The sequence below is a fragment of the Leptomonas pyrrhocoris genome (genome assembly GCF_001293395.1).
Source record: "Leptomonas pyrrhocoris isolate H10 chromosome Unknown, whole genome shotgun sequence".
Classification (NCBI taxonomy): domain Eukaryota; phylum Euglenozoa; class Kinetoplastea; order Trypanosomatida; family Trypanosomatidae; genus Leptomonas; species Leptomonas pyrrhocoris.
Genome location: NW_015438363.1, coordinates 916,934 through 940,923, shown reverse-complemented (window position 1 = coordinate 940,923; position 23,990 = coordinate 916,934). Strand labels below are relative to the sequence as shown.

The 23,990-nt window shown below is 54.9% G+C and overlaps 10 protein-coding genes across 16 annotated transcripts; all 10 read left to right on the top strand.

The window, feature by feature from the left end:
• Positions 1-119: 119 nt before the first annotated feature.
• ABB37_04482 (putative vesicular protein trafficking mediator) lies at positions 120-1,134 on the top strand (the record flags this gene model as incomplete). Of its 3 annotated transcripts, none has more annotated exons than XM_015802176.1 (1): positions 120-1,134. In XM_015802176.1, exon 1 carries the CDS (start codon positions 520-522, stop codon positions 1,132-1,134), a length of 615 nt encoding a protein of 204 aa, XP_015659577.1. In that variant the 5' UTR covers positions 120-519. The 3 variants fall into 3 exon arrangements, with proteins under 3 accessions (XP_015659577.1, XP_015659576.1, XP_015659575.1); XM_015802175.1 differs by having other exon boundaries at positions 225-1,134; XM_015802174.1 differs by having other exon boundaries at positions 228-1,134.
• A 642-nt stretch (positions 1,135-1,776) lies between these two features.
• On the top strand, positions 1,777-3,706 carry ABB37_04481 (hypothetical protein; the record flags this gene model as incomplete). 2 transcript variants are annotated; one of them, XM_015802173.1, is made up of 1 exon in its annotated part: positions 1,777-3,706. In XM_015802173.1, exon 1 carries the CDS (start codon positions 1,904-1,906, stop codon positions 3,704-3,706), a length of 1,803 nt encoding a protein of 600 aa, XP_015659574.1. In that variant the 5' UTR covers positions 1,777-1,903. The 2 variants fall into 2 exon arrangements, with proteins under 2 accessions (XP_015659574.1, XP_015659573.1); XM_015802172.1 differs by having other exon boundaries at positions 1,787-3,706.
• A 997-nt stretch (positions 3,707-4,703) lies between these two features.
• ABB37_04480 (hypothetical protein) lies at positions 4,704-5,425 on the top strand (the record flags this gene model as incomplete). Of its 2 annotated transcripts, none has more annotated exons than XM_015802171.1 (1): positions 4,704-5,425. In XM_015802171.1, the coding sequence occupies exon 1, from the start codon at positions 4,862-4,864 to the stop codon at positions 5,423-5,425; it is 564 nt and encodes a 187-aa protein (XP_015659572.1). In that variant the 5' UTR covers positions 4,704-4,861. The 2 variants fall into 2 exon arrangements, with proteins under 2 accessions (XP_015659572.1, XP_015659571.1); XM_015802170.1 differs by having other exon boundaries at positions 4,809-5,425.
• A 492-nt stretch (positions 5,426-5,917) lies between these two features.
• On the top strand, positions 5,918-6,441 carry ABB37_04479 (hypothetical protein; the record flags this gene model as incomplete). The annotated part of the gene is made up of 1 exon (XM_015802169.1): positions 5,918-6,441. The coding sequence occupies exon 1, from the start codon at positions 5,944-5,946 to the stop codon at positions 6,439-6,441; it is 498 nt and encodes a 165-aa protein (XP_015659570.1). The 5' UTR covers positions 5,918-5,943.
• A 628-nt stretch (positions 6,442-7,069) lies between these two features.
• On the top strand, positions 7,070-8,433 carry ABB37_04478 (putative phosphoribosylpyrophosphate synthetase putativephosphoribosyl transferase; the record flags this gene model as incomplete). 2 transcript variants are annotated; one of them, XM_015802168.1, is made up of 1 exon in its annotated part: positions 7,070-8,433. In XM_015802168.1, the coding sequence occupies exon 1, from the start codon at positions 7,357-7,359 to the stop codon at positions 8,431-8,433; it is 1,077 nt and encodes a 358-aa protein (XP_015659569.1). In that variant the 5' UTR covers positions 7,070-7,356. The 2 variants fall into 2 exon arrangements, with proteins under 2 accessions (XP_015659569.1, XP_015659568.1); XM_015802167.1 differs by having other exon boundaries at positions 7,109-8,433.
• A 1,463-nt stretch (positions 8,434-9,896) lies between these two features.
• ABB37_04477 (hypothetical protein) lies at positions 9,897-13,579 on the top strand (the record flags this gene model as incomplete). The annotated part of the gene is made up of 1 exon (XM_015802166.1): positions 9,897-13,579. The coding sequence occupies exon 1, from the start codon at positions 10,424-10,426 to the stop codon at positions 13,577-13,579; it is 3,156 nt and encodes a 1,051-aa protein (XP_015659567.1). The 5' UTR covers positions 9,897-10,423.
• An 837-nt stretch (positions 13,580-14,416) lies between these two features.
• On the top strand, positions 14,417-16,841 carry ABB37_04476 (putative mitochondrial hypothetical protein; the record flags this gene model as incomplete). The annotated part of the gene is made up of 1 exon (XM_015802165.1): positions 14,417-16,841. Exon 1 carries the CDS (start codon positions 15,180-15,182, stop codon positions 16,839-16,841), a length of 1,662 nt encoding a protein of 553 aa, XP_015659566.1. The 5' UTR covers positions 14,417-15,179.
• Positions 16,842-17,298: 457 nt separating this feature from the next.
• On the top strand, positions 17,299-17,587 carry ABB37_04475 (60s ribosomal protein L37; the record flags this gene model as incomplete). 2 transcript variants are annotated; one of them, XM_015802164.1, is made up of 1 exon in its annotated part: positions 17,299-17,587. In XM_015802164.1, exon 1 carries the CDS (start codon positions 17,336-17,338, stop codon positions 17,585-17,587), a length of 252 nt encoding a protein of 83 aa, XP_015659565.1. In that variant the 5' UTR covers positions 17,299-17,335. The 2 variants fall into 2 exon arrangements, with proteins under 2 accessions (XP_015659565.1, XP_015659564.1); XM_015802163.1 differs by having other exon boundaries at positions 17,307-17,587.
• Positions 17,588-18,240: 653 nt separating this feature from the next.
• ABB37_04474 (hypothetical protein) lies at positions 18,241-20,412 on the top strand (the record flags this gene model as incomplete). Its single annotated transcript, XM_015802162.1, has 1 exon — positions 18,241-20,412. The coding sequence occupies exon 1, from the start codon at positions 18,451-18,453 to the stop codon at positions 20,410-20,412; it is 1,962 nt and encodes a 653-aa protein (XP_015659563.1). The 5' UTR covers positions 18,241-18,450.
• A 632-nt stretch (positions 20,413-21,044) lies between these two features.
• On the top strand, positions 21,045-23,149 carry ABB37_04473 (putative mitochondrial RNA editing complex protein MP46,mitochondrial; the record flags this gene model as incomplete). The annotated part of the gene is made up of 1 exon (XM_015802161.1): positions 21,045-23,149. The coding sequence occupies exon 1, from the start codon at positions 21,200-21,202 to the stop codon at positions 23,147-23,149; it is 1,950 nt and encodes a 649-aa protein (XP_015659562.1). The 5' UTR covers positions 21,045-21,199.
• Positions 23,150-23,990: the final 841 nt, after the last annotated feature.

The following is a 23,990-nucleotide window of genomic DNA, read 5'->3' as shown; positions in this document are numbered from 1 at the left end:
GCTGAGCAGCATGCGAAGGTGGTGGTGTTTACTCTCTTTCAGTATCGTCTGGCCGGACCGTCGCACCGCGTAGCTTTTCTCTCCTGTGCCCCCCCCCCCCTCTGTACTTCTCTCGTGAAGAAGAAAAAGGACACGCGAGCTCTTCAACAGTCCTCACAACATCTCTCTCTGCGTGTGTTTGCTCAACTCACTTTTTTTTTCGTGTCTTGCCTGCTTCGCTTGAAGAAGTCGTTACATGCCAGTTCTGCTTTCGACATTTCATTTTGTTTTACCACACTGCTAAAAACGTGATTGTCCCCGAAGTTTCAATCCGCTGTTACTTTATTTTATATTATTTTATTGGTTTAGTTTTAACCTTTGCGACTTCTGAGTGGAACGACAACGCAAAGCGCTCCCGCGGACTGTGTCGCATTTCCCGCCTTTTTTCTCGACCAAGAAGGCAGCTTTCCTCCCCCTTTAGCGTTGTATTTGGCTTCTCTCCTGCTGCCAACAGCAGCCGGTCCGCACACCCACACGAAAATGGGCAAGGAAGATGAGATGTTCAACATCATCTTCAATATGAAGTTTGCGTCGAAGCAGATGAGCAAGAGCGCCGCGGCGTCGGAGAAGGCGTCGGAAAAAGAGAAGTTGAACGTGAAGAAAGCCCTCGAGAAGGGCAACCCCGAGGCAGCCCGCATCTACGCTGAGAACGCAATTCGGAAGCGCAATGAGGCGCTGAACTATTTGCGGCTGTCGTCGCGCCTGGATGCCGCGGCGTCGCGCGTGCAGACGGCGATGCAGATGCAGACGGTCACCAAAACCATGAAAACATCGGTGAAGGGCATGGAGAAGATTCTCTCCTCGATGGACCCGATGCGGATTGCGAAGGTGATGGATACCTTCGAGCAGCAGGTGGGGACCATGGACGTGAACCTCGGTGTGATGGATGCAGCCTTCGTGAGCTCCTCGGCTGGCACGGTGCCCATCGACCAGGTCGACTCCCTCATGGATCAGGTAGCGGCAGACAACAACATTGACATCAGCGAGAAGTTGGGCGGCGGAGTGCAGAGCAAGATTTCGATGCCGGCGCAGCACCAGCAGGTGGACGAGGACGATATCGCCGAGCGCCTCAAGAACCTCCAGGCTCTGTCGTAGCGAAAGGATCGGGTGAGAGCTGCATTGTAGGCTACGGAAGTCTAGATTTCAAACAGCGATCGCTCTCTCCGTTTCTTCCTATCCAACAAATTGTTTTTCCTTTTCTGTTTGGGTTTTGCTTCATCGTTTTTGAAATGTTGGATTGGCTTTCCTTTTCCTGTTGCGGCTGATTACCAACAACTCGCCAAGCGCCCGTTAGCTCAGCGCCATGAAGGTACACCGCGGAGTTTGCCCCTTTTTCTTTTGCTGTTGTGGGTGTGTTGGTGTAGCGGATGCGAACCACAGCAGCAGCAACGGCAACGAAAAGAAGAGGCGGGCAGTACGATGTCCTGTGTGTGAAGTTGTATCACATCGGTAGCGGTGTCCTCGTTTGCTGCTTGTCTGTTTTGCATCCCCCCTTCGAAATGCTACAAGTACTTTTGTTATTGCGTTTGGCATTTGAATGGTACTTTGTCGTGCTTGTCTCTCCCACAAGATACGTGACGAGGAGGAAGAGGTGCCACGGTGCCCTTCACAGAGCGCCGTAACGGGTTTATTTTCGTTTGTGTTTCGCATTCTCCTTTCGTTCTTTCCTCCCTCTCTCTCTCTTCTTGGGTTTGTTTAACGCACTGCTTGCTGCTCCTCTTGTTTCTTCGTTGATAAGAATGGATCAGAAATAGCTGTTGATCGGATTGCAAGCAACAGAAAGAGAAAGCAAAAGACAGACGCACCCTCGCAGCACACACACACAAAATTGAATTCGCCTATATACACACACGTACGAGCAGCGATGAAGCGCGGAGCCAAACGTTCATCGCGAGAGGGCGAGGAGACACCTGGGGCCCGCTCCCGCACCAAGGACGCGAAGGAGATGCAGGCCGCTGAGGAGGAGGCGCGCCATCTGCGTGAGCTCGAGGAGCAAAAGAGAAAAGAGGCGGAAGAAGAGGAAGAGGAGGACGACGATGACAGCTGGGAGGACGAGGCCGGGGAGGGTGACGCCGTCGAGGATGGCGAGGATGAAGAGGAGGAAATCATCGAAGCCAGCGACGAGGACGATGACGAGTACGCCGAATTTCAGAAGGAGTCCGCGGTGAATGTGACGAAGGGTATTAAGTCCATTTCGTTCAAAGACGCCGGCCACGCCGACGGCGACGGCGAAACGGGTGAGACGGGCGCCGGCGAGGTATCCATCTGGCGCGGCGACCTGGAGGAGGAAGCCACCATGGCCGAGGGCGGCGGCGACAGCAGCAGTGGTGCCGAGGGCGGGGCGCTGATGAAGCTGGAGTTCTCGAACAAGGCCTACGACGCCTTCTTCCAGCTCCGCACCGAGTACCCCTGCCTCTCCTTCGATATCGTGAAGGACAACAAGGATAACCACACCAGGTACCCCCTATCCACCCTGCTCGTCTGCGGCACCCAAGCGGACGAGAACGCGCGCAATGAGTTGCTGCTGCTGCACATCACGAACATGTGCCGCACCAAGTTCGATGTGGCGAGCGACAATGAGAGCGAGGAGGAGGACTACATCGGCGACGAGGGCGCCAGCGGCGACGACGAGGACGGCGACGAGGCGGAGGAGGTGAACGACGGCGAGCCGGTGGTGCATCACCGCACCATCAAGCACTACGGCACGGCGAATCGGGTGCGGTGCTGCCCGCAGAACAACCCGGCCAGCGGCAGCCAGCTCGTCGCGGTCTGGTCCGACGCCGGCCACGTGCAGGTCTTCGACGTAGAGTCCGACGTGCGGGCCCTGACGGACTTCTCGAACTGGTCAAAGGAGCAGGCGCAGTCGTGGAAGAAGCCGGAGCAGGCGGGGCAGAAGAAGGCGCAACCGCTGAAGTTCTGCACGCCGTCCACCTCACACAAGACGGAGGGCTACGGGCTGGACTGGAGCCCGGTGAAGCAGCACGTCTTCGCCTCCGGTGACTGCGCCGGAGCCCTCTTTGTGTGGCAGCCCACAGAGGACGGCCGCTGGAAGAACGCGGCGAGCAGCACCGTCGCCGGGGCGATGTCCATCGAGGAGATTCAGTGGAGCCCGACGCAGGCGGACGTCCTCATCACTGCACGTGCCGGCGGCGTGGTCGAGGTGTGGGACACGCGCGATATGCGGGCGAGTAAGATCAGCTTCCAGGCAGACCCGTCGGACATCAACGTCGCGGACTGGAACCGCGCGCGGCAGGCGTCGCACCTGCTCGTCACGGGAGCCGAGAGCGGCGCCGTCGCGGTGTGGGACCTTCGCCGCGTCGCCAGCGCCGACCCGATTCAGCGTATCGCCCTGCACAGGAAGGCCATCACGTCGGTGGAGTTTGCTCCGCACAACGAGAGTGTGCTGTCCGTGGCCAGCGATGATGGTCGCTGCACCTTGTGGGACCTTTCGCTGGAGCGCGACGCCAACGAGGAGCAGGAGGCGGTGGGCGAACTGTTTAGTAGCAAGCTGAAGGAGTACCCGGACCAGCTCATGTTCCAGCATCAAGGCCTGGTGCACCCCAAGGAGGCGCACTGGCACATGCAGATCCCCGGCCTCGTCGTGACGACGGACTACGAGGGGCTTAATCTGTTCCGACCGATGAACTGGAAATCCCTGATGCGCTAAGCGACGAAGGAGGGAGGCGGTGCTGCTGAACTGTTTCATGGAGAGGGACGAGGAGAGAAGAGATTCGATGGATTCTTCTTTTTTCTTTCTCGATCAATTCCTTTTGTGCTGTTGGTCCGAAGTTCAGTTCCTTTACGTTTGCCTGATGCCGTGGCGGTCCGTTTTTGCGCTCTTCGTTAGCGGGAAAGAGTGTGTTTTGTTTTCCCTTTTCTCAGAACGCCGTCGCGTGTTGTCTTCCGGCTGCCCACATCCCGTTTTGCAGATTCTTTGTACGAGCTGCCTGCCTTGATGATAAACCCAAACCGTCTTCCCAAAAGAGACGGACCCAAAATTTCTTCAAAAACACTTCAAATAAGCGAGATCAGCAATGAGCACGTAAGAAAACAAAAGTAAGGTGACAGACGGACCGCGGAGATCGTAAAACTTTTTCTGTAATCGCTATCCAGTGTTGCTCTGCGATGTTGTGTGAAGGTTATATACAACGACAGGGGAAAATGTAGCCGCTTTTCCTGACACACACCATCCCTCCTACCTTTTTTTTGGTTTCTCCCTCTTTGCAGGTCGCTGTAGCCTTTTCCTTTTTTTTTTTTGCTTTTCTTCGTGCGGTGGATCTCAAAGTGGGTGCCTAATTATTGCTTTGTCGAATAAACGCTGTCGAGTGCATTTCTTTTCCTCTAACGTAAAAACCAAGTTTGTTGAATACAGAATAAGAGAAGTACATCACAAAAGGAACTGCAAAAAGGTTAATGGAAGTGCGTTGTCGCCGCTTCTGAAAGCCGCGCTTTAGAGCAGGCGGTTGCACTAACAACACTTCCACAAAGCAAAAAGTAAAAGTCACGCTGTGGTTTTGCACCGCGGCTTGCTCGGATTCCCGGCACTATTCTGAAACACAACCCCCAAACAACCACACACAGTGTATCGTCCCAACCTTTTCTCTCTTTTCAACCCACTTCATTCTCTCTCTGTCTCCCTTACTCTCTTCTGTTTTTTTTTTTCAGCCAATCGCGCACGTGTCTAAACCGCCGTCCCTCGCTAACGGACGTCTCCGCTAACGTTTTAAACCTCGTTACATCACTCTGACATATCACCTCTTAAAAAAAAAGAAAGAATAAGCTATACATTTCACCCCGTAGAGGTGTATCTGCGCCCGGAAGAATGAATATTTTAGTTCCTCTCACCATTCTGCTGGTGAGCTGGAGCATCGACAGCACGGACCCGGAGGTCCAGAAGCGCATCTTCTACATCTTCTGCGCCGTTCACATCGTCATTGTCTTCGTGGGCGTTTACATTTTCATCCGGATCTGGCAGACGGGCGACAAGACCCTCATCCGGGTCAAGGACGCGTACACGAACGAGGAGAGCATTCAGCAGCACTGGGAGTACGATCTGGGGAAGCTGCGCGACTTGCTGGTGACCAAGACGGGCATGTCGGCTGCGATCAGCGCCTTTCTTGCGTCCCGCTATGGCATCCCTTTTCCTCTCCTGCTCCAGAGTCTGAACAACCCGAAGGCACTCTACCAGTCGGAGCTGTTCCGCATCTACGTGAAGGGTGAGAAGGCGGAGGGCGAGCTGCAGCGTCCGTGGGCTGAGTCGGGGATGCTTCCGGACTGGGCCAAATCGATCTGGACGCAAGGCGAGAAGGACTCGGAGAAGTTTCTTTCTACCGGCGGCTCATCGGCGGCGGCCTCGTCGAGCAAGGCATCACGGAAGCGCAAATAAATCAGGACAGAATAAGGGATCAACATCACAAATTAAACTGGCGAGCGAACTTTTTTCCGAGCCCGTGGAAGTCGTTCAGTCGCACTTTTCCTCTTGGTGTGTTTAAGTTCGATGGTGGGGAGGTTATCGTGAGGTGCGGGGGCAGAGACGTCGTCGTTTGATGGGACGCCTGCCGATAACAGTAACGAACCAAACGGAAAGTTCTATGGAACGAAACATGCCTATGACCTTTTTGATAAAAAGAAGTGCGGCTTCCGGGCTTCGATGTAGCAGCCACCAGCACTCCCCTGCAAAGATGTTCCGTGCGAGCTGTGTGCACAAGCATGTGCGACTTCGGTGACGCCACCTGAGGTCAAGACGGACCCGAACACTGGAATGCTGCTGTAACCTTACTCAGAGCAATTGCTCCGCACATCTTTTCTTTCTTTTTTTTCTTCAAATTATTCTTCTGCTGCATCCTCTTGCTTCTCGATAATGACTCCAAATTCTCTAGGCATCCAACAGATACATGAGCGCGAATGCCCTCGGCTTATCAGCGAAAAGACTGTGCGTTCTGTCAGTACTATGACGCGAAGCACCGCATTGATCGTTGTCACTGCGCAGCATGCTGGCGGCGCCGGTCTTGCCAAGCTGAACGCTCTCCTATAAATGACGCCGATCAAACCACCGCAAACATGGCACAACCCACGCCGCCGGTCGGACCATCCCTTGTGGAGAAAAGCAAGGCGTCCAACGCTTCCCCGGGCAGCAACAGCAACGGCCGCTGCGTACACGGCGCTGTGCCGTTCCACCAATGCAGGCAATGCGTGCTCCCTCCGTACTTTCAGCGCACGCCTGCACAGTGGGACGGACACGCGGTCGTGTGCGCGCCACGCGACGCACGCCGTGACGGGTGTGGTTGCTCTCCAAGGTGCGCGTGCCGATGCCGTGGGGTTGAAGCAACACCCCTCCCTCAATACGCCGCGCATGAAGTACCAGAAATGGGCGCGAGATCCGCACTATACATTAAAACGTAGGCTTGCATTTCGCGCACTCTACCAGTGAGTGTGTGTGTGTGAGGGAGGGGGAGAGGCCAAAAGGAACCCGGAAGCGCAGCGCGGGTTCCCTGCCTCGCGCTAATCAAGATAGAAAAGCCTATTGAGTAGTCTGATGCGTTGTAGAACTGCTGTAAGGATTTATGAATTGTAGATTTCTCTTTTAGATTTTCTTTTTTTCTTCTTTGTAGATAAGAATGCCCAACTGTAGATTCGTGACTGAGCGGAGTTTGCTTGCGTCGCAACGGGTGCGTCTTTCCCGATCCGTTTTCTCTCTTTACGCTTTTTTTCAATGCCTTGTCGGTCTTTATACACTCACACTCAAAGCTAGTTTATTATTTTTTTTTCCCCTTTTCCGCCCCCGCCGTGGCTCCTGAGATCGTGTGGCGGTGTACACCGCGAATCTGTGCCTTTTGCACGCGTTCACTCCGGATCGGCCCGTCGACCCCCCGAGTGGCACACAGCACAGCATCGGCGGCTTTCTCGATCTGCTCCCTTTTTTTATGGGAAAGCCCTCGTTTCTTCGTTGTCGACCTATCCAGTTTTTTTTTCTTTCCCGTTTCCATTTTTCCTTTCTTTGCGCCTCCACATTTAAACACGTGCCGTGTAAGGTATTTGACGAGTCCGCTTCGACTGATTTTCTGATTCAGCGCTATTTCATCGACTAATTGCTTCCAATAGGTAACTTAGAAACAGAGAAAGCTCTCTTGAACTGCTCAGCTTCGTGGGATAATATATACAACAACAGCAGTCAAAAGCTATTCCTATATACTTATATACTAACGTAATTTATTAGTGGCGTTAATCCAGGAAGCGTTAATATCACCTGTATTTATCCGGCGTACGTAGTAAAGGTCACAAAGCAGACAGCACACTCAGCCAAGTACTTCAATTTCGATGTCAGGCGACTCTCCGCAGCCGCAGCCACACAAAGCTCAGCAGGTTGCCGCTGGTGAGACTTTCTTCTATCGTCAGCACATTCGCCCCGCTGTAGAAACCAGCTTCCGCATTCGACTCATCTCCGGCACCGCCAACCCTGATCTGACCGACAACGTCGCCAAGTGCCTCAACGTAGAGAAGTGCCAAACGGATATCAAGCGCTTCGCCAATGGCGAGCTGAACATCAAGGTTGTGGACAACGTCCGCGGCGATGACTGCTTCATCATCCAACCCACCTCTGGTAGTGAGAACACCGACGTAAACACGGCCATGATGGAGCTGCTGCTGCTCGTGCACACGCTGAAGCTGTCATCGGCGAAGCGCATTACCGCTATTGTGCCGTATTACGCCTACAGTCGTCAAGACCGCAAGAGTGAGCCGCGTGTGCCGATCTCTGCGTCGGCGGTGGCGCAGCTGCTGCAGTGCATGGGCGTGGACCGCGTCGTCACGATGGATCTACACTGCGGCCAGATCCAAGGCTTCTTCCGCAACATCCCCGTCGACAATTTGCTGATGTTTCCTGAGTTCGCCACGTACCTGATGCGTCAGCCGTGGTTCGACAAGAACGAGACGGTCGTGGTCTCCCCCGACGCCGGTGGTGTGGAGCGGGCGAACGTGCTGGCGGATCGCATCGGTGCCAGTCACATTGTCACCATCTTGAAGCGTCGCAAGGAGGCGGGTAAAGTGGACTCGATGCAGACGGTCGGTAACGTACAGGGTTACACCTGCGTCATCATCGACGATATGGTCGACACCGCCGGTACGCTGTGCAAGGCGTGCGACCTGTTGAAGGAGATGGGTGCGACGCGCGTGATTGCGTGTGCCAGTCACGGCATCTTGACCGACCCCGCCTGCGAGCGCATTAATGCGTGCACGGCGCTAGTGGAGCTGGTGGTGTCGGACTCCATCGATCAGAAGGCGACGTCCGCGAAGTGCGATAAGCTGACGGTGCTGACAACGGCGCCGTTGCTGGCGCAGGCGGTGCACAGCCTTCACAAGGAGGCCTCGCTGTCTTCGCTTTTCGTGAAGGTGTAAGAATAAAATGGTAAAGAAAGGAGCACGCCAAAAAGAAAAAGAAAACATAGACAAAGACGGAGGAGGCGGTGGTGGTGGGAAGTAGGGAAAAGGCAAAGCGACGATGAGGCGGGATGATGTGAAATGCAGCGTGGGCCATTTTTCTTTCTCCTTTGGTTTCTTTTCCCTTTCGTGAGTCAAGCGGCGACGCTTTCTTCCTTTCCTGGACACTTAAAAAGCGCCTTTCTTTTTGTTTTTGTCACCTTCAAGCTTTTATTTTTGTTGTTGTCGTGCGTCCAATAATTTGCGGGAGAAGTGTCTTGCTGCATCAACGAATCTTGATGGACGGAAAAAAATAATCAAATGAGGCGCCTTAGCACAAAACAAAAGGAAATAAAAGAAAAGTGAAAGCCTCCACTTTGCTTCGGGGCGTCAGACCTTCTCCATCTCTTCGAACGCTTCCGTTTTTTTTTTTCTGTTAGTATGATCGTTGTGTGACGTGGTCCCTGTGTCTCATCGTTTTTATTTTTTTATTTATTTTGGAGGCCGTTTTTGCGAATACGTGAGGGCATGGCTTTTAGTGCCGCCGCACGTCAGTGGGCATATCTTCTCTCTTGCTGTGTACGGGGAAGCGGACGAAGTTAAAGAAAGGCTGTGGGTATGGCAGCCGTTCTTGATGGCTGCGTTTATGGGAATAGGCCGAGCTTCGCGTCAAAAGACATTTTCCGGTTTTCCACGGCAAAGCACGAGGAAGCACGTCATTTTTTTTGTATTTTTCCTTGTTCCGCATAACCGAGCAAGTTGAATTCTCTCTTAATGTACGCAGGTGCTTCATCTTTTTTTTGTTCTTCCGTCTGCGGAGTAAAAATATATATTATTTCGGCTTCCCCACAATAGTAGTCTCTTTACAGTTCTATGCTACGCTTCTTTGCTCTCCAGGGTTTAAAGAAGCTTATGATTTTGTGTGTATTTTTCTCTCACGCACACCTACGTGCACAGCGCTGGTTAACGGAGCGCCGATGTCTTTTAATGCGGAGAAGACACATACGTTGAACGACGCGGACACGCCTTCTTTTACGGGCGTACACTCAGCAGATCAAAAAGTAGTTAAGGCGCACATACACCCACAAAACGAAATAGATGCAGCGTCTCTCCTTCTTTTTTATATACGCGAGTCTTTTGCGTGCGTACCTCAGCATTTCTTTCGCTTTTCTTCTTCTTGCCAACGGCAACAGTTCTGTCTTTCCTCTCCGCTGAGCTGCGTCGCAAGAGTCCCCTCGTACTGGATGAGTGCTACAGTGCAATGATGTCTATTGCAAAGCAAAGAGAGGGTTCTCGGCAAAGCTGATACGGCGATGCAGCGCGTTTTGGCCCGTAAAGTTGCTCTTCCCAACTTTTTCTTTCCCTTTCTTTCCTTTCTCTCTTTCTCAATTTTTTGTGCCTTTCGTCCCTCTCCACCAACTCCGCACAACTCAACTCCATTAGCCGCGCCGTAGCAAATGGGCTTCGAAGAGTGGTAGTCGTCTCGGCCCTCCCTTTTTTTTTTTAACAGTATTTTTCTCTCCTTGAGGTATTTTTGCTGTCTGTGACATTTTTCACTTCCCCGCCGCAACTATCTTCGCAGGTGTTTTTTTTCTGTTTTGAGTAAGAACTACTCTAGCTCTTTGACGTACGAGGAGGCACAAGCATCGTTGAACGGCAGGCAATTCAAGAAACACAACTACCCAGGAAATAGTAAGTGGAAGGCTTGTTTTTTTCGCGGTTGCTTCCCTGCATTTCCATTAGTTCTCAACTTCCTGTATATTTATATTTCTATATCTATATCTACGTTTATCGAAATCTCTTAATCCGTGAGTTTTCGGTTTTCAGAATACCTGCTAATAGACGAGTATATGTGACGCTCAAGCACAACACAAGGTCAATCTTCAGTGGCGGTATTTTTCCCCCTTTCATACGCCAAAAGAAATTTTTATTTTGAACTACAATAAGAGAAAAGAAGTAGATAAAAAAAATGTCGACAACGAATGTGTCTCCTTTCCACAGCAGTTCCGAGTGCCCGACCGCACAAATCTCTCGCTGCAACCTCGACGTGGATGAGTTAGATTCCAACGTGCACTCCACCGCGTCGTTGCAGCCCAGGACGCCGGCGGGGGACAACGAAACCCGCATTACCCCGCTCGACTCCGATGCCTTCGCGTCGCCCATGACGCGGCCGCCAACGGGGGTGTCGATCAGCGTTACCCCGAGCCCGACGACAGCGCGCGGGGCGCAGCGACCTGTCAGCCAGCGGCCGCCCGGCCTCTCCATGTTGTCTCCCTCCACCCTCTCCGCGTCCTCTGCGTCGGAGAAGGCGGTCACTGCCGGCGTGACCTTCCCGTCGCATCAAGAGGTACAATCAACGCCGCACAACCTCACCCAGGCAAACGAACCAATAGGTACTCTCGACCATCACCACGGTGATGGAAGCGACAACACTCTCCGTGGCTTGTTGAGCGCACTGCCTGCCTGCTCCACACCGAGGAAGGATGCGGCAACGAAGGCGCCAAGCACCAGCACCTCGACCTGCACGTCCTACGCCACACCAAACTCCGCTGCGGCAACGCCGAATACGCGGCGGCGAGCGCTGTCCTCGCCGATGGTGCCCACGACGCGCGGCTTCGGCGGCGTGGGAGTACGATGGGCCCCCGGCGGCGAGGCGGCAGCCGCTGCAGGCACCACCACGAAGGGTGACGCACCGCGCGCACGTCCCTGTCTGCCCCCCCTGCGGCCTCCTACGAGCTACTTAGCCGCCGGCAGTAAATCCGGCAGCAGCCACGTCAGCCGTCGCAACGGCAGCTCCTGCGTTGGCTCGCCCATCTCTCAGTCCGAGCTGCAGGCACCACTCAGTTCCAGCCAGGTCAGTTTGCCGCCGCGACTACTGACGCCTGCCACGGTGACGATGACACACACGGCGGACGACAACGGCTGGTGGGCCGCGGCGCAGCGCTACGTGGCGAGCAAAGGCGATCAGGTGAATTCGTATTTGGAGAGGTTGGTGAACCCGGGGGCGGTGAACCTTGTCACGACCCACGCTCGCACGGCCGCCGCGCAAGCCCGCAGTCGTCGTGCGTCGCAGTCTTTCCGCTCCCTGTCGCGGCATGCGAGCAGCAACAGCCTGAGCGAGGGTGGTGGCCGCCACAGCCGCACCGTCTCCGTCTCTTCGGGGTTTGACGGGGCGTTTAATCCGGACAGCCGCGCACCGCCTTCGCGCCCACCCGTGTCGCCGGCCCACGGCGGTGGCGGCGGCGGCACCCACCGCTCCTCGTTTGAGCCGTTTAGTATTGCTTCCCAGCACGACAGCGACGCGATCCCGCTCGACGTCGTCGTGATCGACCCGGCGCAGGAGCCTTTTCTGTGGAACGACCCCTCCATCCAGGCCCCCGAGGTGCGAGTGGAGTCCCACGATGCGGCGAACGATTCCTTCAACAACGTCGGTGACGTCTCGGGGTCCGATGTGGACGACGCCGAGGAAGAGCCGCACGCCTACGTCGTGGACCTCCTTTCCGCCCTGCGGGGCTACCTCACCAACCCGACGGAGCCGTTCGGTCACCTGGTGGCGGCGGCGCTGGCGTCCCGGTCGGCCGAGATGCCGGTGCGCGGGTTCGAGATCGCAGCGGCGGAGCACAACCCATTTTTGGTCCGCATGATCGTCGACTCCGGCACGCTGGAGGTACAGGATGCGGAGGTGCAGCGCAACGTGCAGGACACGGTGGACGAGCTGATCCCTGTCACGGAAGGGGAGCTCAGCCCCGGCATCTACGAGTACCTCAGCTCCTTCTTCACGATGCCGTTTGTGCGGCTTTCGCACGGGCAGTATTCTCTGTTGAAGCGCAGCGGCTTTGAGTACGTCAAGCTCATGTTTGACCACCAGCACGTACTGCCGGATGAACCGTTTCACTCGATTCTTGTTTACGAGTCGCATGGGATGCACGCCTTTAATCTGGCCTTTATGGTGATTCAATTTCTCTCCGTCGTTTTCTGCACCGTCACGGTGGCGGTGGTGCTGACGGTGTGGATGAAGATGGACGACAACAACCTGCAGAGCTACGGCTTCTACACGCTGATTGTCTTCGGCGGTGGGTGGGCGCTGTACCTCATTTTTATTATCTACGCCGTGCGCAGTCGACAGGATGAGCAGCGGTACGAGCCGCCGGCGAATGACTCCGACCAAGTCTTCGTTCCATCGCCGTACGTGGCGGTGATGCCGGTCATTCCCCTTTTTGACATTATGTGCCTTGCCAGGTACAGCATGGCAGTGAAGAAGAAGCGCATGATTGTCGGCCACAACATCGTCGCCTGCAGCCGTCTCTCTGGCGCTTTTTACGCGGTCTGGTTTGCCTTTCCTCAGCTCATCACGCAGTCCTACTTCAACAACATCGAGGTGAGCATCGACGCCCAGTACCGCCATCGCTGGGCCTACACGATGCTGATGGTGGCGGTGATCGCGCAATGGAGCGTCGCGATTGCCGGCTACGTCGGTTTCCTCTTCGCACACGACTCCATTGACGGGTTCGGCTTTGCGTGCTTCAACAGGCCGCGCGTCTCGCACCTGCTGGAGTGGCACAACGCCGCGGCGCACGCCCTGTACTACCTCACCGCTTTTTTGCTAGAAACAAACGTCTTCCTCATCGCGGCGAACACCGTCAACCGACCCAATCCGGCGGTGTGCAACGCGTACTTGAACGTTGTGCTGGTGCTCTCCTCGTTCAGTGTGTTTTACATGCTCGTTCTCTTCCTTGTCATCACACTGACAGATGCCATGGCGGTGCGCATTAGCTTCACTTCCATCGCCCTCGTTGCGGTGCAGGTGGCGCTGTGCGTCTGCTCGGAGCAACTGCAACGGACGGAGTGCGCGGTCTACCGGCACTACTTCTTCCGCGGCACCTTTGTGTTCGGCTACCTGTCGTGGGGTGCCTACTTCTCCGCGTTTCTCGTGTGGCTCGTCATGATCATTCAGTGGCACATTTTGCGTTATCACAAGCTGAACCTATTTCCGCGAGTGCTGTGGCCCCCTACGCGCAAAGACGAGCGCTTTGCAAAGGCAAAGAAGTCGGATGAGTCATCGGCAGGCAAGGATCCTTCCTCGCAGGCAGCGGCGGAGAGCCAAACTGGAACTCCAACCATGTGAGAAAAAGCTACGACAAGGAAGTGTGCCGGCGGTTTTTACTTTTTTTAAATTTAGGCTCGCACGTGCATCTCTGTTCAACCTTTTTCTTTCTTCTCATATTACGCTTTGTATTATTATTATTATGTATTCGCGTTGTCTTCCAAGCGACACTGCCTGTGTGCGTGTGTGCGCGTGTGTACATCAGCACTGGGCAAGCCGGACGAGTAATACTAGACATCAACAACAAAAAGAAACAAGTGTGCAGAGTGGTTGGTTGTTGGACGGTATTTTTTATCTTTCTTTCTCTCCATCATGGTTATGAGTTCGCGCCTATACGCTGTGTACTTGTATCACTCTCTCATTTTCTTTCCTTATTGGTTCTTCTTTTGCCACCATTTGCACCCCCCCAAAAGCAACAACAACAGAGCAGAATATACAAAAGAAGGCAACATGCCAGGCAGTGGTGGCTGCTGACTTCAGGGTGCTGCTTCCACTTTCTTGCGTCTCAGAAAGCAAACGAAACTAAAAAAATAAAGAACCTATACATACGGATGATAGCCGACAGCTCCGCAGCTTGCTATGAGAGGCCCCGCCACGGAGCGATTAAATCGGCGAACTGCGTTGTACTCTTCGCCGAATGAACTCCCTTTTTTTTTTTTAAAGTAATACATCCGTGTCGTGCGATGCCTACTCAGCGCCACTTGAAAGAAGGAGATGGAAAAAGGCGCGTCACTGTGGGCCTTGGCTGCCCATCTCACTCTTTGTACTTTGATGGCACCTTTCTTTCACTCCTTTCCTTTCCTTTCCTTTTTTTTTGATTATGTGTTCGCGTGTGTGGCTGTTCTGTTCGGCTCGACAGGCACGGGGGTGCCGAAGGATACATCTGTGTGTTTACACTAGCGCACCGTCCCACCCGTCGTGTGCGGCGATCTCTTCATTCATCATCCTCATCACATATAAAGAAAAATAGATGCAGCGACTTCGATCGATGCTCACGATTGGGCGTCATTGCTGCGGTGTACAACTGCGCCGATTCGCGCGCGGCGACTTCATGCGGGTAGAGGCACAGCGGATCGTGTGCCCTGCCCGGCCTGTACACCACAACGTCGCCGTGAGGAGTAAAGCCTCCCCGCTAACACCCAAAGCTGCCAGCCCACAATGCAACAAGGGAAGCCTGCAGAGGAAGAACAGCACAAAAGGGACGAAATCGCCCGAGGAGGAACTCCTGCGGAAAGTTAACACGCTCGTCGGGCAGCGCAACGCACACGAAGCCGTGCGAGTGGTGAAGAGCGCGTTGTGGGGAGAGTGGCCTCCGGCGCCACCGCCACAAGGAGGCGCACCAGCAACAGACACGAACTCTGTCTCAGCGTCCTCTTCCCGCACCGAGCAGCGTGCCATTTTCTCCAGCAAAGCCTTCGCTGCGGCTCTCTACGCCTGCGATGCGGCGAACAACGCAGCGGACGGTCTTTCTCTCGTCTCGGAGGTGCGTCGGCACACCACCGTCATATCCAACGACTGGCTTAGGTCCGAACACGTTCTCTTCGCTGTTCTCCGCCTTCAATGCGCTGCCGGCGATCGCGATGGGGCGACACATATGTTCGCGTATCTGGAGCAACACGGAATGCTACGCCTGCGTAGTGCTTCTGTTTTTCTTCGCTACTGTTGTTTCAAACTACAGGACCGCCGTCTGGCTTTTGCCGTGTATGAGAAGGCGCTCCAGCACAAGATTGAGCTGACGGAGCCTGACTACGTGGCGCTCGGCACTGTGTGTGTGCAGCTTTGCGAACCCATCTCTACCCTCTTCTTCATGCTGGAGGAAATGAAGGAGCATGTACCGGGGGTGAGTGCGGCTTTTTTGGCAGACGTTGTGGAGCCGTGGGTGGCGAACGCGAATAGCGCGAACAGCAGGATTGGGGGAGCGAAAACCACTCGTGTGCCTCGGTATCACGTGGCGACCGTGGCGCGGATGGAGCAGCAAGAGCGAACAGCTCTACAGAGTACGAGCAAGGCATTGCTGAACAGCGCGGAGGTGTGCTTGAAAGACGGTGGCAGCGACAAAAACAGCAGCAGCTGTGCGGCCTCAAGCCAGCCACTCATTCAAGCTTGCGGTGTCTGCCCCGTGTGCCACACGGAGTTGTCGGGCTACGCCTTCACGGCGGCCTGCCGAAACCATCTTCTCAGCGAACTGAAGGATCTCGTGATTCCGCAGGCGTGCCGCAGCCGTCGCGCGCTGCTGGGCTTTGAGCACTGGAAGCGGTACATCCACGCCCGCTATGACAGCGGCGATCGTGTCGACGTGTTCATCGACGGCGCCAATCTCGGCTACTACGGGCTATCCAGCTGGTATGACCTGGCGAAGAAGCAGCTGCTGCTGCACCGCGGCGTCGCGGAAGGTCAAATCACGGCGCAAGACTTGAACTTCAACGAGCAGTGCAAGGCCTCCGCCAAAGGAGTGGATGTCGGGGTGAACTTTGATCTTATTGACAGCGCGGTGAAGCTGGCGGTGGAGAAATACGGTCTGCGGCGGCCTCTCGTGATGCTGCATGAGCGCCACGTGGAGCCGCGTTTCATGACACCGCAGGCTGCTGTCATTGTGCAGCACTGGCGCTCGCTGGGGTGGCTGTACTGCACCCCGACCGGACTGAATGACGACTTGTGCTGGTTGTACGGCGCGCTGTTAATGACGGATCCAACCGATAGAAGGGGCGAGGGTCGGCAACGTGCTGCCACGGCTGCGTCAACGTCGCATCGCACGTTGGTGTGCACCAACGACAAAATGCGCGATCATCACTTTCGACTGTTGAGTCCACGTGCATTTACGCGGTGGCGAGATCGGCACCGCATCGGCTTCCGCTGCGGCCGGGTGGAGAATCGAACGGAGCTGTACTGGGATCTGCCTGCGCCGTACGCGCGGTGCATACAGCGGCACGACTTGGTGCTGCCGCCACCGCCCTCTTCGACCACGTCTGCTTCTCCAGAGGGAGAACGTGTAAAGGCGGAAAACGGCGGAGCTGCCGTCTCTACGTGGCACATACCCTTTTCCAAAGACCCTGCGGTATCAAGCGCGGCTTCTTTCCTCTCCTCGATGAGAACTGCGGAGGGGACGACGGCGGAGTCGTGCAGTGAGTTGGATGGAGCGCAATTGGAGTCGGGACAGCAGGCCAATCCGTCGACTGACGGCGATCCAATCGTTGAGCAAGCAGATGGGGATAACGACGAGCTGCACGCCTCGACTGACATTCAGGAATCGTCTCCGTGGATCTGTGTTACTGTGGAGGCGTAGAGGATGCAAATAATCGGCGTCTTTTTTAGAATGCTTCTTCTGGGATGCATCTAACGCGTTGAATTCCTTTATTGATGTCACCGATGCTTTCTATTTTGAAGACATATCCAAAAAGGATTTGCACCTTCACAACGAACAAGTAAAAGAAAAAAAGATCGCGAATTTTAAAGTCAAAGATGGCGTTGTATATGCTGCTACTGTGAAGATCCAAGTGTGTGTGTTGCGCATCATTGCTGTGCCTTTGCATGCAACTCTTCATGAATATTTAGAAAGAAAGAACGCCTTTTGTTTCTTGGCGCAGTCCTTTCTTCAGAGAAAGCTCAGCTTTGCTTGTAAATCGACTCCGTTTTTCTTCGACTTCCCGCCTTCGTTTTCCCATGCATTTCCCATTCCCGCTCCGTCGCGTCTTCGTCCTCAATACCAAACCAAACCCCCAAAACAACTTTACGTTTGAACAGTCTCGAAGGGTGATTCTCCTCTTGTAAGATCTCAAGATGACGAAGGGTACCACGTCGATGGGTCAGCGCCACGGGCGCACGCACATTCTGTGCCGCCGCTGTGGCCGCAACTCTTACCACGTTCAGTGGGAGCGCTGCGCCGCCTGCGCCTACCCGCGCGCCAGCCGCCGTCGCTTCAACTGGTCCGTGAAGGCGATCAAGCGCCGTCGCACCGGCACCGGCCGCTGCCGCTACCTGAAGGAGGTCAACCGCCGCATCGCGAACCACTTCAAGACCCCGAAGGCGTAAGGCGCTGCCTCGGCGCATGGTGAAGACACACGCACACACACGCGCGTTGGCTAGACAGGAAAGAACATAAAGGAAGTGCCAGAATGCCTCTCTCTTTTCTTTCCCCGAATGTGGGGACTGCGTTGCATGTCGTGGAGAGCGAGGCATCCGCATTTCGGGTGTCTTTCCCCATTTTTCATGTGGTGTGGCTTTTCCCGCCCTGTTCGAATCTTTAATCCCTCCGCCGACTTTACTTTCTCTGATTGATTTTTCTTTATTCATTTCATTCAAACAACAAACAACAACCAAAAAAAAAGCCTCAGATGTGGAACAACGGCGCATCAGCCCTCAAATGGATGGAAGGACGTCTCGTATCGGGGTTTTTAAATTTTATTTCTCACCTTCATGTGTTTTTCTGATCTCTCCGTGCTTTTCACGCGGACGATGAGTAGAAGTCACACGTGAATGCCCGTGAAACGCGCATGCATGGTGAGCTCTCTCTCTCTTTATACATATTTGATGTGCTTGGAGCACATTATGTGTTACTTGCATGATCTTTGCGGCCAGTTCTGACATGGCTGCTCCTCATTGCTCGGTATGTGCGCTCTTCTTTAGTACTATTATTATTATTTTCCAACCCTTTCGCTCTTCTCTTTCTTTTTTTCTAAATAAAAGACAACTGTGCGTTACGGAAGCAAAGCCCAGCCCGCATTTCTGGTTGACGTTGTATTGCTGAAGTTGTAGAGGAGAATCGAACCACGGCAAAGCTGACAACTGAAGAGACAAATCTGCAGGCCACACACACACACAGACACGAACACCTATACACACTCCCACGAAAGAACTCATCACAAGCAACCGAGACAGAGGTGGAAGCGTTACCGATGAATTTGACGAACTCTATCGCCTCCTCTGACGCTGGTGCACCCGACTCCGCAGCGGCCCCGTCCATGCCGTTTCCTTTCTCCTTTAACAGTTTCATGGAAAACCTTCACGGGTGGTCCACAGACACGACAGCCGGTGAGACCTCAGTGGGGTTTTCGGCCAACAACCCACACGCAGCTGCCGGACCTCACGAAGGTGACAAGGCCAGATGCGCCTCACCGGAGGAGGACAGCGGGCTCGGCTTCTTGTTTCACATGAGCGACCCTGCGGCTCCTGCCGCCGCGAGTAACACAGAAGATGCGCTCCGTTCGTTTTTCCCACCGGCGACGTCAGAGGCCGCGGCCAACGAGGCGGACAACTTCAACTTTGATTTCGCCTCCTTCTTTCTGAGTCGGGGAGAGGGAAGCGGAGATGATGGGGCGAAGGAGAAGAGGGAGACGCACACGCGTGTGTTTGGTCAAGACAGCGCGCAAACTGGGCCCGAATCGCGCCTGCCACCTTCACCCCCGCAAAACCCGACGGAGCAGGTCCATCAAGTCAGCGGGTTCACAGAGAGCGACAGTGCTTCTCGCACTGCGAATACAACGCCAGACGCACCAAGAGGGCCGAGGACTACGAGCCGTTCCAACCACAACGCCACACCATCCACGTCTCTGTGCAATCAGACAACAGTGAACACAGGGCCACTCAACTTTAACTTACCTCCTACGGCACACACAGTCGAGGCTGCACAGGCGGAGAGTCATAAAGGCAATGGGCAAGGACCGAATGTGTTGCCGCGGAATTCGAAAGGACCCTTCTTTTCAGAGCTCTCTCTCTCCGCAGCGCTCGCCGCCGCCTCCGCTGCCCCCGAGTACGCAGCTCCACACACCAGCACGCCGCCGCAAGAGGCGTCAAAGGTGGCGGAGGCGGTGACCGTGGAAGTCTGTCAAGCGAACGAAGACGGTGACCACAACCGCTGCAACGTTGAGAGCCGGGACGGCGTTCCTCTGGCGGGCACCAATAGCGCGGGCGAGGATAATGTGCAGGGTCTAGACGAGAACGAAGAAGACAAGAGCGAGGCGACTCTTCAGGGAGCATCTGCAGAGGCGATTGGAAAAGATGACGATGAGGAGGTTGGACATGTTTCTGCGACAGCCGCCGCCGTTGCCCATGATGCAGCAACCACGACGTCTGGCATTCAACAGCCGTCAGCGCCGGCGCCAATGACGCGAAAAGCTGCCGTCCGTGAGATGGAGACGCACCGCGCTCCAACAGAGAACGCATTTCCTTCGAAGACGGTGCTACCTCGGCAGTCTCCGCGCGGAGAGCGCAAAATGCCGCCCACCGGTGCGGCGCAAGAGGGCAGTCCTTCCGCCGCTGCGTCCCACGCGGTGCTGGCGGACCTGATCTCGGAGGCCCAACGTGTGTGCGCTCGTGCTGCCGAAGTCGAGACGGCGTCCCGTCAACACCTTTTTCCTTCTTCGTCTGCTCCACCTCGTGCTTGCGCATCTCACCATCCACGAAGCGAGAACACGTCTGCCCCCTCTCCTTCTTCTTGCTCTCCCCATGAGAGCAGCTGCGAAGACGTCGCAGCGACTCCTGTGCTCACCGCAGCGGCAGGATCGAACGCGCACGACGCGGTGGGCGCCTCAGATGCCGTTTTCTTCGCGGAGGTCGCACAGTTGCAGAAGCAGTCGGCTCGACTCTCCGAAGAGACGGCGAAGTCGGCGGCGGTGTTTCAGTCGCAGACAGGGGACCTCCTGCGTTTGTTGGGCCCGCACACAGGGCTGGCCGGCTTTCTGGGAGAGGCGTACGCCGCGACACCGGTGGTGCATTTGGCACCTTTTCTCATCTCCTTATTAGAGGGGCTGCTGCAGGACGACACAGACGCAGAAGACGACGACGAGGCTCCAGAAAATGAAGCTGAGCTGTGCCCTTCAACTTTGAATGTGCCCGATAAGGGGGTGCGGCAAATGTGACGATGAGCACTGCAGCACCAGTGTGGAGACTGCGAAGGGAGCGCACGCTTACTCAAGTTCCTCGTAGGAGAGACAGGCTTTTCGTCTGTCCGTGCCTTCTGCGGATTCATCTTTACCGTTTTCAGGGCACAAGTGTGTACAGTTTTGAAATGCGCGTACAAGCAATGAGGACCCTTCTTCTTCGAGAGGACGTTTGGCGCAACTCCATCTCTAAAGGCCTTTCTCTTCTCTCTCTGTTGCTTTAAATTTGTTTTTATTTCTTTCTGAAACCTCTTCGGCAATTATTCTTTTTCTTCTGCGTCGTGGCACGCGCCTTCCTCCTCTGTTTCTGCTTTAGTCACCTGCTGTCGTTGACAACTCCAGACACACCACAAGTGACTCATATGTGTAGGTGTATGCTTTGTCTCGGCCACAATCGTCTCCGGCGTCAAAGTTGACATTTCAGGTATTCGGGATGCATGACAGGTTTGAACACAAAGAATGCCCTTCTTTTGCGCGAAACGTGCGTTCTCTCGCGCTATAGGCGCCGGAGGCGGGCTCATATCGTTGAATGTAAACTGATGCTAAATCAGAAGAGACGCATCGTCGCCCACTTTCCTCTTTCTGCTCCTTTTCGTCTTTGGCTTTTTCCAGCTTGTTCAGTTTAGCCGACCCTTGTTGCCCCCGCCCCCCTTTCTTGCCCTCATCGGACGAGCGCAACCTTGCAGCGGCGCTGTGCAAAGCACTTTATATATGTTTGTTTAACAAAATAGTACAAAGGCACATAGGTATTTCGCACAGCACAAAGATGCGCCGTTGTGTGGGCAGGTCAAACGCCGTCCGTCGCACATTTGCAACGCCACTCGTTGCGGCGGCCATCTCCTTCATGTCGGAGCGCTCCGGCAGCATCGCGACGGCCCATCGCACACAAACCACTGCGGCTGCACCGTACACAGTAGCAGCGCTGCGCGGTGCACGCATGAAGACGTGCCGGTGCATGAGTCCCTGCCCATGTTTCGCACCGCTGCGTCGCCTTGCTTCCGCGGCTGCGACGACTCCTTCCTCGGCGTCTGCTTTCAAGACGGCGCCCCCCTCCACGGCACAGTCCTCCACTACCACCGATGTACCAAATATTTGCCTGCTGTGTGACACACCATTTTCGTCGTGGCAGGATCACCGCCTTGAGCACGGGCACGTAGCGCGCACCGCCATTTGCAATTACTTTGTGATGCCGGAGAGTAGTGAGAGTTTGATGCAGCACCTGGAGCGGCACATCGCGTTGGACTTCAAGGAGGTGGATGCCCTTACGATGAAGAAGGTGGAGCGGCGACACCGCCGCCTCCTCGCCGGACTGCTTCATTTGGTGGAGGAAAACGTTCTGAAGGACTCGCTGCCCTGTGTCTCGCCATCTGACGAGGCGCAGCGCACGGCAGGCAACAATCACAGCGGTGAGGCCGCGATCGGTGTGCTGCAGGTGAACGCTGACCGCTTTCTCACGCGACTTCTGCTGGGGGAGAGTTACATGCGACGGGAGGTGATTGACCGCACGGCGCGTCTAGCGCCAGTTCTCACTGATGTTGAGCTGAACGCGGTGGCCGCGTTTCTCATGTCCACCCGACAGCTGGCGCGCCTCTTTGATGAGTTGTCTCTGCAGAATCTGGTGCGTGCGCACGCGGAGCAGGTGATGACTGCCGCCCTGCAGGATCCGCGACAGCTGGAAGGGGAGAGCGAGGCGAACGCTCGCGAGGTGGGGAGTGGCACGGGTGCCATTGGCCACAACGATGATGACGCCAACAGCAGCTCCTCTGCGAGCGACAAGTGTGGAGAGAACAGCGACGCTTTAGCGAAGGAAGTGTGCGAAAGCTCCTCGGAAGCGACGCCGTCCACACCGCACCCCAAGAAAGAGTCGACACCTGCGTCAAGCGAGGCTGTTGCTTCCGGGAGTTGTGAAGCAACGTGCAACACAGCAACGCCCGCCGTTTCGTGGAAGCTATCGCGTGACGACAAAGCCTCCGTCCTGCTTGCGTGCATCGGTGAGTTGGAGCACTTCCATCGACAGGATCGCCCACGCTCCGTTCTCTCAAAGCTGGCCGCCGATGCGCTGGTGCTGAACGTCATCGCGACTCACGCACGCGACAACTTAATATCGGAACTCATTCACGAGGCACTGCAGCGTATTGTGGAGGAGGGAACGCCTGTCTGGCGTCAGCATCAGAAGCAGGTGCAGCAGCGTATCGGCACAGATGGCGTGAGCGGCGAGGCTGCGGCGAACGCGTGTGAGTTCGTACCTCGACGTGGGGGGAAACACAGGAAAGGGTCGCACCACCAGCGTGCGAGCGACCCCAACGCATTCACGCTCGAGTACGTGCGCAACACACCCCTTTCGGCTACTTCTCACCCTGTCGATGATACGTCGCCCTCAACTTCACCGCTGTCGCTGGACAGTGCAGCTGCAGAGCAGCTGATTTCCTCCTACATTACGTTCCAAGACGTGGACGGCGACATCAATGGTAGCAACGGGAGTAGAAGGAGCAGCAGCAGCAGCACCGCAACCACCACGGCTGATGCGAATGGAGATGCGAATGCACTTGGGGAGCCGGTGTACATGTCCGCCGCTCACTTTGCGGCGAAGCACTGGGAGCCGATGGAGGCAGAATTGCAGGGCCGCGTGCAGCTCTTTCGGCGCCTACCGCTGTGCGGCCCCTATCCTTCCATGCGCCCCTTTCATGATGAGGCGCAGCAACCCCCAAAGGAATGAAAACAACCGAAAGAGGCTGGCGACGTGCGTGCGCTTTGTTTTCTTCGCCTTTCTGACGAGGGCTGGTGGTCACGGAGAAGAGAAACTTCCTCACTTCTTTTTCTATTTTGTGTGTCGTCTCGGATGCGTGTGTGACGGGCGCCGTGACAGAACTGAACATCGCTGTCGATGTCTAATCAGTAGTGGGGTTGCTTCGCATAAGTCACGCAATCCAACATAAAAAGTGCAGTGAAACAGAACAGCTTTGACCGCGCAGAAATCCACAACGTCCTTTAAAAAAACCAACAACAAAAGACATGCGCCGTTGGATGGAAAGAAGTTTTTTTTTTTTGGCTTATACCCCTCCCCGCCCCCTTTCCCGCAGTACCGACGTTTCAATCTAAATGAAAAGGCGGAACCAGCTGACTGCTCTTCTTCGCACTATTTTTCCTCCCTCTGAATTTCGTTGTCTCGCTGATTCGATTCGTGTTCTTCCTTTCTCGCTCACTGTTCTGTTGTAACTCGCTGCAGATCATTTACTCTCTGTTTGTGTGCATTTCGTGTTGTCTCTATCTCTCGTATTTCTGTTTTTAACCCGTGTGTGGACGTTTGTTATTGTTACTATTATTTCGTTCTTTATTATTATTTTGTATTTTAAAAAAGAACGCTCTCTCGAAGCTGCGGTTTTTCTTTGTTTTCTTCTCCGTGCTTCGTTCAACATAGGATCCGCAAAAAGCAGGTTGGGTTCTATCCACTGCACACGCGAACATAAAAGGCTTTCTCTCTGCCTTCACTCTCATACGTTCTGCACTCTGTGCTTACATAAATTACGTATATATATATATATATATATATATATATA